This window comes from Somniosus microcephalus, chromosome 6 (genome assembly GCF_052327205.1).
Source record: "Somniosus microcephalus isolate GS21.2 chromosome 6, FLI_Smic_1.0, whole genome shotgun sequence".
In the NCBI taxonomy this organism is placed as follows: domain Eukaryota; kingdom Metazoa; phylum Chordata; class Chondrichthyes; order Squaliformes; family Somniosidae; genus Somniosus; species Somniosus microcephalus.
The window spans coordinates 54,123,605-54,135,202 of NC_140992.1; the positions used below are offsets into that span (position 1 = coordinate 54,123,605).

The 11,598-nt window shown below is 40.8% G+C and overlaps 1 protein-coding gene across 14 annotated transcripts in view; it reads right to left on the bottom strand.

Moving 5' to 3' along the window:
• Positions 1 to 10,987, bottom strand: part of opa1 (OPA1 mitochondrial dynamin like GTPase) — a 152,834-nt gene extending 141,847 nt beyond the window's left edge. For 6 of the 14 annotated variants that reach the window (XM_085990239.1, XM_085990231.1, XM_085990243.1 and 3 more), the window contains exons 1-2: positions 10,881 to 10,987; positions 855 to 1,168 (exon numbers count right to left, since the gene is read on the bottom strand). In XM_085990239.1, the coding sequence (XP_085846365.1) occupies positions 855 to 1,130 (276 nt within the window). In that variant the 5' untranslated portion in view covers positions 1,131 to 1,168; positions 10,881 to 10,987. Of the gene's footprint in view, positions 1 to 854; positions 1,169 to 2,140; positions 2,243 to 9,843; positions 9,931 to 10,207 lie in introns of those variants that run through there. The other 8 variants (XM_085990237.1, XM_085990238.1, XM_085990245.1 and 5 more) reach the window with 6 other exon arrangements.
• Between the last annotated feature and the right edge of the window lie 611 nt (positions 10,988 to 11,598).

Consider the following 11,598-nt stretch of genomic DNA (forward strand, 5'->3'; position numbering starts at 1 on the left):
ATAAAAATATAATGGCCCATAATTTGCGGTCAATGGTGATGCAATGGCAATTGCCGCTGACCTTAAAGAAAGCTGCCCGCAAAGATCGCAAGATCTCTATGATGAAGACTTTAGGTTTTTTGACGTGTAATCGATTGTAGCGTTGTCAATAGGGGATTCCTAACGCAATGCAGCAGTGATATCATCAAACTGTCTAAGCAACCAATCACATTGAAGAATTCTCAGACAGCAAACCAGGAAATGAAACGCACTGAATATCTGCACTTTTTAAAAATGCTGGAGATCAAAATAAAGATTGGGACATACACATGTAATTAAGGTAGAAGCTGAAATATCATGAACAAACTTTAAAAAAAAAAAATTTTTAATCTAATAATTCTTATCACAATGGAGAAATTTGACATTCCACAAATATAAAAATTAGTTTTTCAGAGCCAGAATGGTTGTTTAGCAGTCAATACGCTGTTAAAACCCCAGTTACACCTATTCCAACAAGGCTTAGCATTTAATGGGGTATTTAACAGCAATATTACCACGGAAAAGATCAAGTTTTCATCAGTTCCACTGATTCCATCGATTTCACTCATTGCCGGCTATGGGGAGTTCCACAGCACAGCCGGTGTTGGAGCAATAAATGTCTGACCGCAACTTCAGGATTTCCCCGTTTAGATGTGCATGCGCTAAATCCTGAAGTTACGGTCAGTTTCAGAGGGGTAATGATGGTGAACACTGACAGTTTGCCATAATTTCCCACCGCAAAATCCGGGCCATTATCGTCCTTTCCATCAATCCATTTTCATTTTACCCGAATATTGCATACAAAGTGCATAAATTAATATAAGGTTCTGACATACCTTTTTTGCTGTGTAACCACCTCCTACTGCTGATCCCAGTACAAGGTAGCGAATTTTTAGCAGTCGTGTTGCCAATCTAGCTAGAATGAAATTCCTATAGGGATAGTATCCAACTTTCAAAGGAAATGGTTTTGCTGCCCTCAGGGTAAGTCTGTTGAAAGTGGAGTATGGCCAAGCTGCAGAGTTCCAATGTAGCCTGCGAGAATTAATGTGAGACGTATTCAGGTGGTGAACAGTTCGGGACAACGAGTACAGTCTCTGTACAGGGAACTTCATTTTAACACCAATATTGCCTCAGAGTCTGTGCCAGCAAGCTAAGGTAGAACAGAAGAGAGAAAAGTAAGTGTTAGTGCTATATAAATATATTGGGCTCACCATAACAAGGAGAACTTAAAGATTTCACACTGCAGTAAAATATTTTTGGTTAGCACAGGCTGGGGGTCAAGTCTAAGAATGCAGGGGAAAAGTAAGTAATGATGAACAGCACCTCATCTTTCAATTAGCCACTTTACAGCCTTCTGGACTCAATATCAAGTTCAACAAATTCAGATCATAGCCTCAGCCCCCATTACATTTTTACTTATATTTTTTATCCACACCTTTGTTTTGGCCCTCCTCCCCTTCCTTTTTTCTCTCTCCCACATGGCAGCTGTCTCCCATTCTGCCAGCACATTTCACACCTAATCTAGAGCCGTCTTTTGTCTCCACTAGTCCTATCACCATCTCGTCTCGTTTTGAATACCTCTTAATGTCTCTTCACTTCTCTTTTGTTCTCTCCCAGCCCCCAAACTGGCCTTTTAATCTGATCATTTCCTGTGCTTCTTCAGTCTTGACAAAGGGTTTCGACCTGAAACGTTGACTCTATTTCTCTCCACGGATGTTGCCTGGCCTGCTGAGTTTTTCCAGCATTTTCTGTTGTTATTTCGGATTTCCAGCATCTGCAGTATTTTGCTATCGTAAGTAATGATGTTGTTAGGTCAATTACCATCAAGCAGTGATGGGCTACCAAAGTGGGCCACCTCATGAACAAAGGTAAGACAAGGTGATAGAAAGAGAGGATGGAATAGATGGTCCAATAACTTAAGAACCAAAGCACTTGTGCAGAATATTTTCAAGTTTAAGGGCACATTGTGACAGTAACTGCCTACAATGCAATGAAATTGCACAAATGTACATTCTAAAGCATAGTGGGATTGAAATATTAAGAATAGTAGCAATGCTTTCTATTACTAATTCATTTAATTTTTGAGCCAAAATCTGGAAAAAAAACGTAACAACAATCTCACCTTATTCCTAAAAGATGAAATTAAGAGAGATGAGCTTTGAAGTACATTTTCTTATGCTCTTATATTGTAATGGCAATGCACTGTAGGAAGAAGTGTCCTCCACTGTTGACCTTACGTTAAAATAACAAATTGGATTTCATCAGCAACACAGAACAGAACATTCTAATTACTGCTGCAAATGACTTTTTTTTAAATTCTGATATATGGATGTGAGCAATCAGTTGGCTGGAGGAGTGAAAGCTAACTTTAAGAGACACAGAGGCTAGAATCTTTCAAACGTCTATGCCAGAATTTGCAGTCAAAATAACAGTGAGGCTAACGGCGCTCGCCGTTATTTATGCGTAAATGGTACAGCAACTTCAGGCAGATGTTAAATATGAATATCCAAAATTTGCTGCTCGAGATGTGTCGCTCCGCCGTTAACTTCACAAAAGCGGCATCTTGCTGACTGCCTCATGATTGAAAAGCATCGAATGGTGTGAAGCTGTTGTATTTGCACGGTAGATACGAACTAAACTCGCCACAGAAAGTTAAGTCTTGTCATTTCAAATGCAAATACCCATTTAATGACATGATAATTTAATTGCTGCTAATCAATCTCTCTAGCACTGAAAATTGACTATTACAAGTGTGGAGTTTCATTCTTTCAGGTATTCATTATTTTTGGAGATTTTTAAAACGCCAAATAAAAATTTTTTTTGCATTATTTTTTACTTTTCCTTTGCCTCTTTTTTCTCTCTCTCTCTCTCTTAATCCAATCTTTATTTCCCTTTCTTTATTTGATTTGGCATTAAATTCACCCACTCTAACCTCCACTTCCTTCTCCGTCCTTGCGCTGGTTATTTCTCAATTCTTCAATCTGATTGGTTATGGGGATACACGGGTTCACTCAGGTCCCAGATGCCATTTCCCTCACTGCACCGTTATCAGCTCACACTTTCAGCAACTTGCCACGCAAAATATTAAAAAACTAAATGTGCAAGGGCAAGTCTAACTAACGGCAGATCTTGTTAGATGTCCAGCTACAGCAAAATTTGGCCCAACATCTTTTATTTTTATAATAGCATGCAATTAAAATTACTTTTTTTTAAAAATGAAATTGAGTTCCTGTTTCAAATATCGATTGAGAGCAATACGAAGTGCAGTTATCAGTTTGTGCAAGATATCAGGAACCGCGTTAAAGTACAATGGGAATTTTGAACAGGTTGCTCTAAGCTATAATAAGCACTTCCATCTTTTATGAAATGTTCCATTTTTCTTCAAATGAACTGCTATTCCCCAAGGGTGTGGAGATGCCGGAGTTGGACTGGGGTGGACAAATGTAAGAAGTCACACAACACCAGGTTACTCCGAAAACTTGTGATTTCAAATAAAGCTGTTGGACTATAACCTGGTGTTGTGTGACTTCTTACATAATTCCCCAAGGGCTAATCCTCATCAGGACATTACACATCTACTCCAGCACATGGGGAATGAGAAGGATGAAGGAAAAAAAGACCCAAGAAAAAAAATGGCTCCCCTTTCATGCTCATCATTTCCCAAAATATCGTGCAATAAGCTCCATATGTCTTTGTCCTTCCATCCTCGGCACCCGCGAAGCTCCCTCCTCCCTAACCCAAAGAACCTTTCCCCCCCCCCCCCCTCCAGGGACAACATTTAAATCCCATCAAAAAGTTTGTGTGCTGTCCCTGGCATTTAAATCCCATCAAAAAGTTTGTGTGCTGTCCCTGGCACTACCACCAGTTCCCATATACTGTACCATGGTTTCATAACTGCAGCTAGTCCCCTGAGTTTCGTCTTCCTAAGACTTACATTATTGTACTTTGTTTTGATTTTCGTTTACTGTTAATATTAAAGGTTTTAAAATACAACAGCCATCTTTTACAAAGATTCTCTCAATGGGTGTGGCATCAATTGCTTAACTTTCCTAAACACTTGTTATTACAGCACAAAGTCACAATGAAACAACTGGTACAGCAAGATAATTAAGTTTATCACAACAAAAAAGTAGGATAAAAAGTTACGGAAAAATGGTTCATTTGGGGTATAATACTACACAAGCAATCCTATGCAATCTAGAGACAAAAATATGCAATTCCTTCTATCAGCAGTAATAAATGTAATTCACTGCTAAATACTCATTTTAAGTTCTTACCTAAAGCAACAATGGTTAACAAAGTGAACTCATTTCAATTTATCCAGGTCTAGGGCACAAGGTAACATTTCCATTTTTATTTGAAAGTGTAACCTAAGTGCAAATTCTGCCGCAGTAGCAAAATAAAAAAAAATTGGTCATAGTTAAGACAGTTCCCATGAAGAACAGTGGATTTACATTCAAAGATATTAAAGCCCTATTGCCCAAATTAAGACAGCCATCTTGAGGTTTTAGAGATCACGCTTTGTGACGCAAGTCTTCAAAGGACAGAATTCCATGACATCATAAAGCACATATCAATGCAGCACAAACCTGGCCTCCAGCTAAATAACGGTTTACATAACTGATTAACCAGTAATTTACCAAGTGAGAAGATGTAGCATTAGATTTACAAATTTGAATCTTAGAGCAGAGTGCAGTATCAACAAATCAAAAGCAGTCTGTTTCAGTTAATCGGCACCAAAAGATGAACACACAAGCTGCTGAATTTATTTTTTAAGCTACCAATGCTACATTGGCAAGTAGCAAAAAGCTGGCAACTAGCTCAAGTAATGTCTTCCATTTTCCTTCTTCAGTCTCAGGTCAGTGTAGACAGCTAGCAATAACATTTCTAACATATCAAGTTTTGTGAATGAGAGAATGATGCATCATTGGAATTGTATTCTACACCCTGCTCCTGTGGTACTACAATATCCAGAGACTACCACGACAACCCACCTACAAACATACGGAAATGATGGGGAGGAAAAGACCAGTTGGTCCATCAAGCCTGCCCCACATTCATGATGCCTGGAGCACAATGACTAGATACTTCCCATCCCCCAGAAGCTATGCTATTGCCTGTAAGAAGCAAAAAAAAACAGAAAAAGAAACCCAGGGCCAAAAAGGGAAAATAAATCTGGAAAATTCCTCTCCGACCCCTCAGGCGATCGAAACCAGTCCAGGAAACCACACTGACATTACATGGCAACCAGGTATAAAAGGATTAGGGCGGTGGGGGGGATTCTAATTCCTATTAAAAAATTGTGACAGATGCATTATAGGCACTATTTTCACTGCTCCCTTCCCTTGGAACTACAACTCCCAAAGTGAATAGTGACAACCAAACATAACATTTACAAACAATAACTGAGGTTAGAACAGAGCAAAAAGAATTAAACAATGTTTTTTTTTAAGCATTTTATACATTACAATTGTGAACTAATAGTGTTATCTGAACTGAGATTTTTTTTGATGTCTTTGAAGAGGACTGATATTTGCACCAGAGCCAGAGGTGAAGGTCAATGATGCTGACTTCAGGCATGGCAGCTAGTCAGACAAGTCTGGAACATGCTGAATGTCATCTCGTTTGAAACTGTAACTCGACTGTGGCAAAAAAACTCCCTGGTCACTGCTATACTAACCACAGCTTCAGCAGCAATTATTAATCTACCATGGGATGCAAGGGGGAGAAAAAAATCTTCAAAGAAAAAAAAAGATTTGGGGGAAGGAGAAGGGAAGAACAGGCAAATAAAGTACTTGCTTAAGCAAATACTGCAAATCCACTGAGCAACAGATTACTTGCTTTGACGCGCAGGATTGGCACAGGGCTCAAAATCAATCTCCTTATTGAATTCCCAGCCGCCCCAGGCCTGAGGTGGCCAATTATCAGGGGCAATGCCAAGACGACAAAAAATAAACTTATAGGCCTGGAGGTTCCGCTAGGTTGTGCTGGTAGTTCCAAAGAAATTTTCCAAAATCAACCAAACCAGCGCAAAAGATCGAGGAATTTCTAGCACAAATTACATCGATGCAAATCGAATTTCTGCGTACTTCTGCGCTAGTTTAAAAAACCTCGCGCTGGAAGCTGGCCCTGCCCTGATCGAATTAATCACCATGGTGAGTTTTCACTAATTATGTTCGTTTGTGGGCCTTCAAAGAGGCTCCTAAAATTAAACCTTTTTTCGGCGCAAGGCACCTTTTAAAAATATATTTTTAAAATTTACTCAGAAATTGACGACTGTACACTAATAAAACTAGGTAACAACGTCCGTTCCTCTGACACCGAATTACTCATTCTCTTCCGTGTGCGCCACCAGTGGTGGTCATTCTTTCAGTCGCCATGTCCCAACCCTTTGGAACATGCTTCCCAAAATCCTCTGACTCGCTTCCCCCTTCCCTGCTTCATAAGCTTCCTAAAAACCCTTGTTACAACTCTACTTTGGAGCCATCTCTCTCCAATTTCTGTTCTTTTCTCCTCTACTACTCAGTATCTACTTTTCCCCTGCCCTGTAAAGTGCTCTGAGACATCTTACTTTACAAGATTAGTGCTATAACAAAAACTTGCATTTATATAGCACCTTTAACATAGTAAAACGTCCCAAGGTGCTTCACAGGAGTATCATCAGACAAAATTTGACACCGAGCCACGTAGAGATATTAGGACAGGTAACCAAAAGCTTGGTCAAAGAAGTAGGTTTTAAGGGGCGCCTTAAAAGAGGGCATAAAGGTAGAGAGGTGGAGAGGTTTAGGGAGGGAATTACAGAGCTTAGGACCTAAGAGCTGAAGGCATAGCTACCAATGGTAGAGCGAAGAAAATCAGGGATGCGCAAGAGGCCAGAATTGGAGGGTATCTTGGCGGGTTGTAGGGCTGGAGGAGGTTACAGAGATAGGATGGGGCGAGACCATGAAGGGAATTGAAAACAAGCACAAGAATTTTTAAATTGAGGCGTTGCCGGACCGGGGGCTAATGTAGGTGTTATAAAGATGCAAGTTGTTGCTTCAGCTCTCCTGTACTCTTATTGGAGATCAGTTCAGAAAGCAGAGACTGCGAGGGTAATTTTGAAATCGGGTGGGGTGTAAAACAGGAAGACAATCTGATCCTATCAGATTTCTACCAGGGGGGTTAGGTCAAAATTATCCCCTTAGTGTGCACCATTTTACATTGCTCTCGGATTTGCGCATAAAGCCACCTTAAAGGGGGCAGTTTCTATTGGAGAACCACTTCAGTAAGCAGCTCTGCAATATGTTTCTTGTGTTATTTTACCTGAACCCCTTTTGGCTATCCCCTTTGTTCTGCATTTCAAATATTAACTTGGCCTTCACAATTGCTCTGACTGCACCTCATTCCCTTCACAGCTCAATTAGAGGTGTGGTTTCTTTGCTCTTTCTGATAATCCAATCAGTTCCTTTGTTTCCTTTTCATCGCTTGTTCCTTAAAATTTGTAGCCTATCAGCTGTGTAAGCAGATATCTCACCCCCGTTACAGGTGATGTAAAATGCGACTTCACTGATTGGAGCTTTCTTTGTCCTTGCTGTTTTTGTTTTCAAATACTTTCAAAAGTCTTGAACTGTCAAACTTGCTTCATGCTTTTGATTTTGGTTTTGCAACTAATACCGCTTTGTTTTAACAAGCTATGCCGAACAGCAGCCCTGATTTCAAACAGTGTGGTGAACAAGTATTTATTCCATATTTAACTGCAAGCAATGATCAATTTTCCTCAAGTGTATCCACATCATAGGTGCATAGAATTCTGAAGAGACACATCCATGTCCAGAGAGCAATCTCTTGTCCAAAATTGAATTCCATCACCCCAAACACAGAACATTTTCACAAAGGGTCACTCCATTTCCAGCTCTAAAGTTGGAGCTGACACTGACTCTAACTCAGTAAAAGAAATCTGCATTATCTGCACAACCAAAATCAGAACGATGAAGAAATTTCAGCCTGAGAAACAAATTTTTGACAGTGTTTCAAAGCAAAGAAAGCTCCAAATCAATAAACAAAAGCAAAATACTGCAGATATTGGAAATCGGAAATAAAAACAGAAAATGCCAGGAACACTCAGCGGGTCAGGCAGCATCTGTGGAGTGAGAAACAGAGTTAACGCTTCAGGCCAATGACCTCGCAAATGTTAATTCTGTTTCTCTCTCCACACATGCTGCCTGACCTGCTGAGTTTTTCCAGCATTTTCTGTTTTTAATCCAATCAATAAAGTCACATTTTATGTAACCAGTAAGTGCGGTGAGAAATATGCCCATCTTAAGTTGCAGATGCAGTTTCAAGTCATAAGTAAATAATTTTCCCCCCAGGACTGCTCTTTCAAAGAGCCAGCACAGGCATGATGAGCCGAATGGCCTCCTTCTGTGCTGTAAGTTTCTATGATTCTATGACATTCTTTTTCACCTAAACGTAATTATCAATCCATCAGGATCACCATTTTAAAAAAAATCAAGGATATTATTTGCTGCAGAACTTTTCCAATAACCCAGTATCAACATCAAGCACTCCCAAATTAGGTACAGCAAAGCCAGATCAAAGCTTCCCTCTACTCTGTCCCAACAAAATGCCTCAGCAAGGCGTTTTTTCCATAATCGCCATCCTGAGTGAAGCGGCTAATTAGAAATTGAGACTGTCCAAACATTTTTCCCCAGAAGATGCCTGTACCTCTTCAATCTGGACTGGATTTGAATCCAGGTGCCAGAGGTGAAAGGCTACTGTCTAACCACAGCGCCACCCAGTTCTCTAAAGATCACTTATGTAAGAAAATCATATATACACCAATAATAGCACCTTTAATTAAGCCTAGCTGTAAAATGCTGTCAAAACAATTGCAAAGGGCAATACAGCACATCCTCAATATTCTACTGAAATGTCATCTTAGATTATGAGCTCAAACACTGGAGTAGGGGTTGAACTCCAGAACTTGCGTATAGAATTTTAACTGGTCATTTGTTGCTTATGGGACCTTGCTAATGTGCTAATTTGCTGGCACATTTGCCTACATAACAACAGTGACCCCACTCAACAGTATAGCTCATGGAATTCTTTGGTATCAACAGCGTTTATAAGTTATGTAGCCGGTCAATAATTTCTCCATAATTTATTGCTTCCTGACAAACATCCTCTAAGTTTATTTTCCCCTCTGTGAAGTACGTTGAGATGTTTAATTACATTAAAGGCTCTATACAAGTGTAAGCTGGTTTGTATAAAACTTTATATAAATGGATTAAAAAATAAACTATGATGACCTAAGTGCAAAGAGTTATTTTGAGTATAATGTACTTCATTCCTAGAGTTATTTTTGAAACAGTTTTACTGGTTAGTCGAATACAGTGCTAGCATCCCATATTCTTGCCTCCAGGACAGAAAACACCAAGGTGAATTCAACAAAGAAAAAACCTTCATACAATAGCAAAATACTGCGGATGCTGGAAAGAAAAAACCTTTTTGTAAGACAGGTGTACTATTTTAGAGACTGAAAGTTGATGGGTTTATAGAAAGCTTAATTGACAAGGACCTACTCTTACAGGACGAGTTTAAAGAGCTGGTCCATCCAAACTGAAAAGCAGGCTCATGGCAGCAGACATAACAAGAAAACTTCTAATCACTGATATTGGGAGTGAGAAGTGGCAGAGAGCCAGGATGATTTGGAGGTACAAGGTAACACTAGTGAGAAGTGTTACCAGTCTACGCACATCTCCAGAACTTTACACCACAAAAGGATTGGTGTGTGCCTCAAATCCTCACAAAACAGAACAATGTCGAAAGGATAAAGAAAGAGCAAACCTATAATGGAAAGAGAGGTATCTTGTGTTTGTCACGGGTAAACACTTTTCCAAGTAGTGAAAGGAGCAGAGATATTGTAGCAGAAACCTAAAGGGAAAGGCTTTATCAGATACAAAATATCATGAGCAAGAAATGAGATGAGAAGATGTTAAAAATAATAGATGCACTACAAGGGTATGTGGAAACACAAAATTACATAAGGGTTACAGGAAATTAGTGGGCAAAAATTTGATCGGGTTAAAGCAGGTACCAGTTGAGAAGACAAAAGGTATTGACATAACTTGGGGATGACTCGTCAGGTAAATGCACTACAATTGTGTGTAAAACTATTAGTTCCTGTTAGTCATTTCAAACCAACACAAACCATAAGGCCCCAGATGTTTGCTGACTTGGATGACCTCAGGCTGGAGGGATGGTCGAAGAGCGAAAATTGACTGCAGAACCCAGAGAGGTGCAATTCACTGCTCTTTGTTGCTAGCCAGTGGCACCTATTGGAAGGGAAGCTGTGCGGACCTTAAGCAAGGATAGGATTGGACTCGACTGTTTAGTTCCCTTTCCCACGCCTCCTTTAACACAGAAAAGGCCCCAAGGCATTTCACAAGAGGAGAAACCAATGGCGAGCAGGAGGATGAAGGTGGACAAGCTGGACTTATTGCGGCACATAATGTGGGTGACAATGTTTTGGACAGACGGAGTTTGTTTAACATTGAACTTGGGAGAACAGCAATGACCAGTGAAGAGGTCAGGCTCGGGGATCAGGGCTTCAGTGGCTGTTGACATCGGGTGAGGCCAAGGAAGCCTCGGGTAGCAGTCAGCGCACTCACCGGCTAGCCTGACGGGCGGGTCAGGCCAGGGCCGGGCACCGAACGGCGGCCCCGGGAAGGAGGCCAGGGCGAGGTTTCGGTTTGAAGGAAGAAAAGTCGCGCCGCCCGTTAGTTCCTGTGAGGGAATCCCCGGCACGGGATCTGGGAGCCGGGCAGAGCGCCTGCCGATCCCCGGCCCGCCCGCTGAGACGCAGCCGCCCGGTGACCTCTTACCAGCACGGCCCCAGCGAATCTACCCGGAGCCTCATTCACAAGGACCGACCGAACACTTCCGGCACCGGTGCAAGGTCCGGGTTGCAAACCTCAGCCTGAACAGCAGGGCCCACTTGACGCAAGAGTCCTACCCACAGGATGTGGAGAAACTGCCCAAAGCTGAGAGTTCGGACGAAAGGTCATTGAGCTGAAACGTTAACTCTGTTTCTCTCTCCACGGATGTTGCCCTGGCCTGCTGAGTTTTTTCAGCGTTTTCTGTTGTTACTTCGGATTTCCAGCAACCGCAGTGTGTTGCTATCGTGAACAATGTGGTTCTGCGACTGAATACACTTGGCTACAACACACAGGTTTCTGTGTGACTATAACTTATGCTGCAGAGTTTCTGAGAATTATTTTCTAAACAGCACTTGGGCTGTAAGCATTCTAAATTGCCTATAATATATGAGAGAGATTTTGAAATGCAATGTTCCATATTATAGCTGTCAAGATGTGTAACTGTTAAAAGTGAAATTTCTTTTATCAAAAAGAGTGAGATCTATTTAAACATACAGGTCTGTGCTTATTTTTTATTAGTAAGATACATAGTGGTGGGCATACCCTACTTATTGTGGATTACCTGAGAGTGAAAAATCAGTTGGGGGAAAAAAGATTAATTTAACAACTTCACCACTTCAGTTTCTCTCCTCTTCCTCTTCTGTGGTTTTGGTCTCCTGTACGA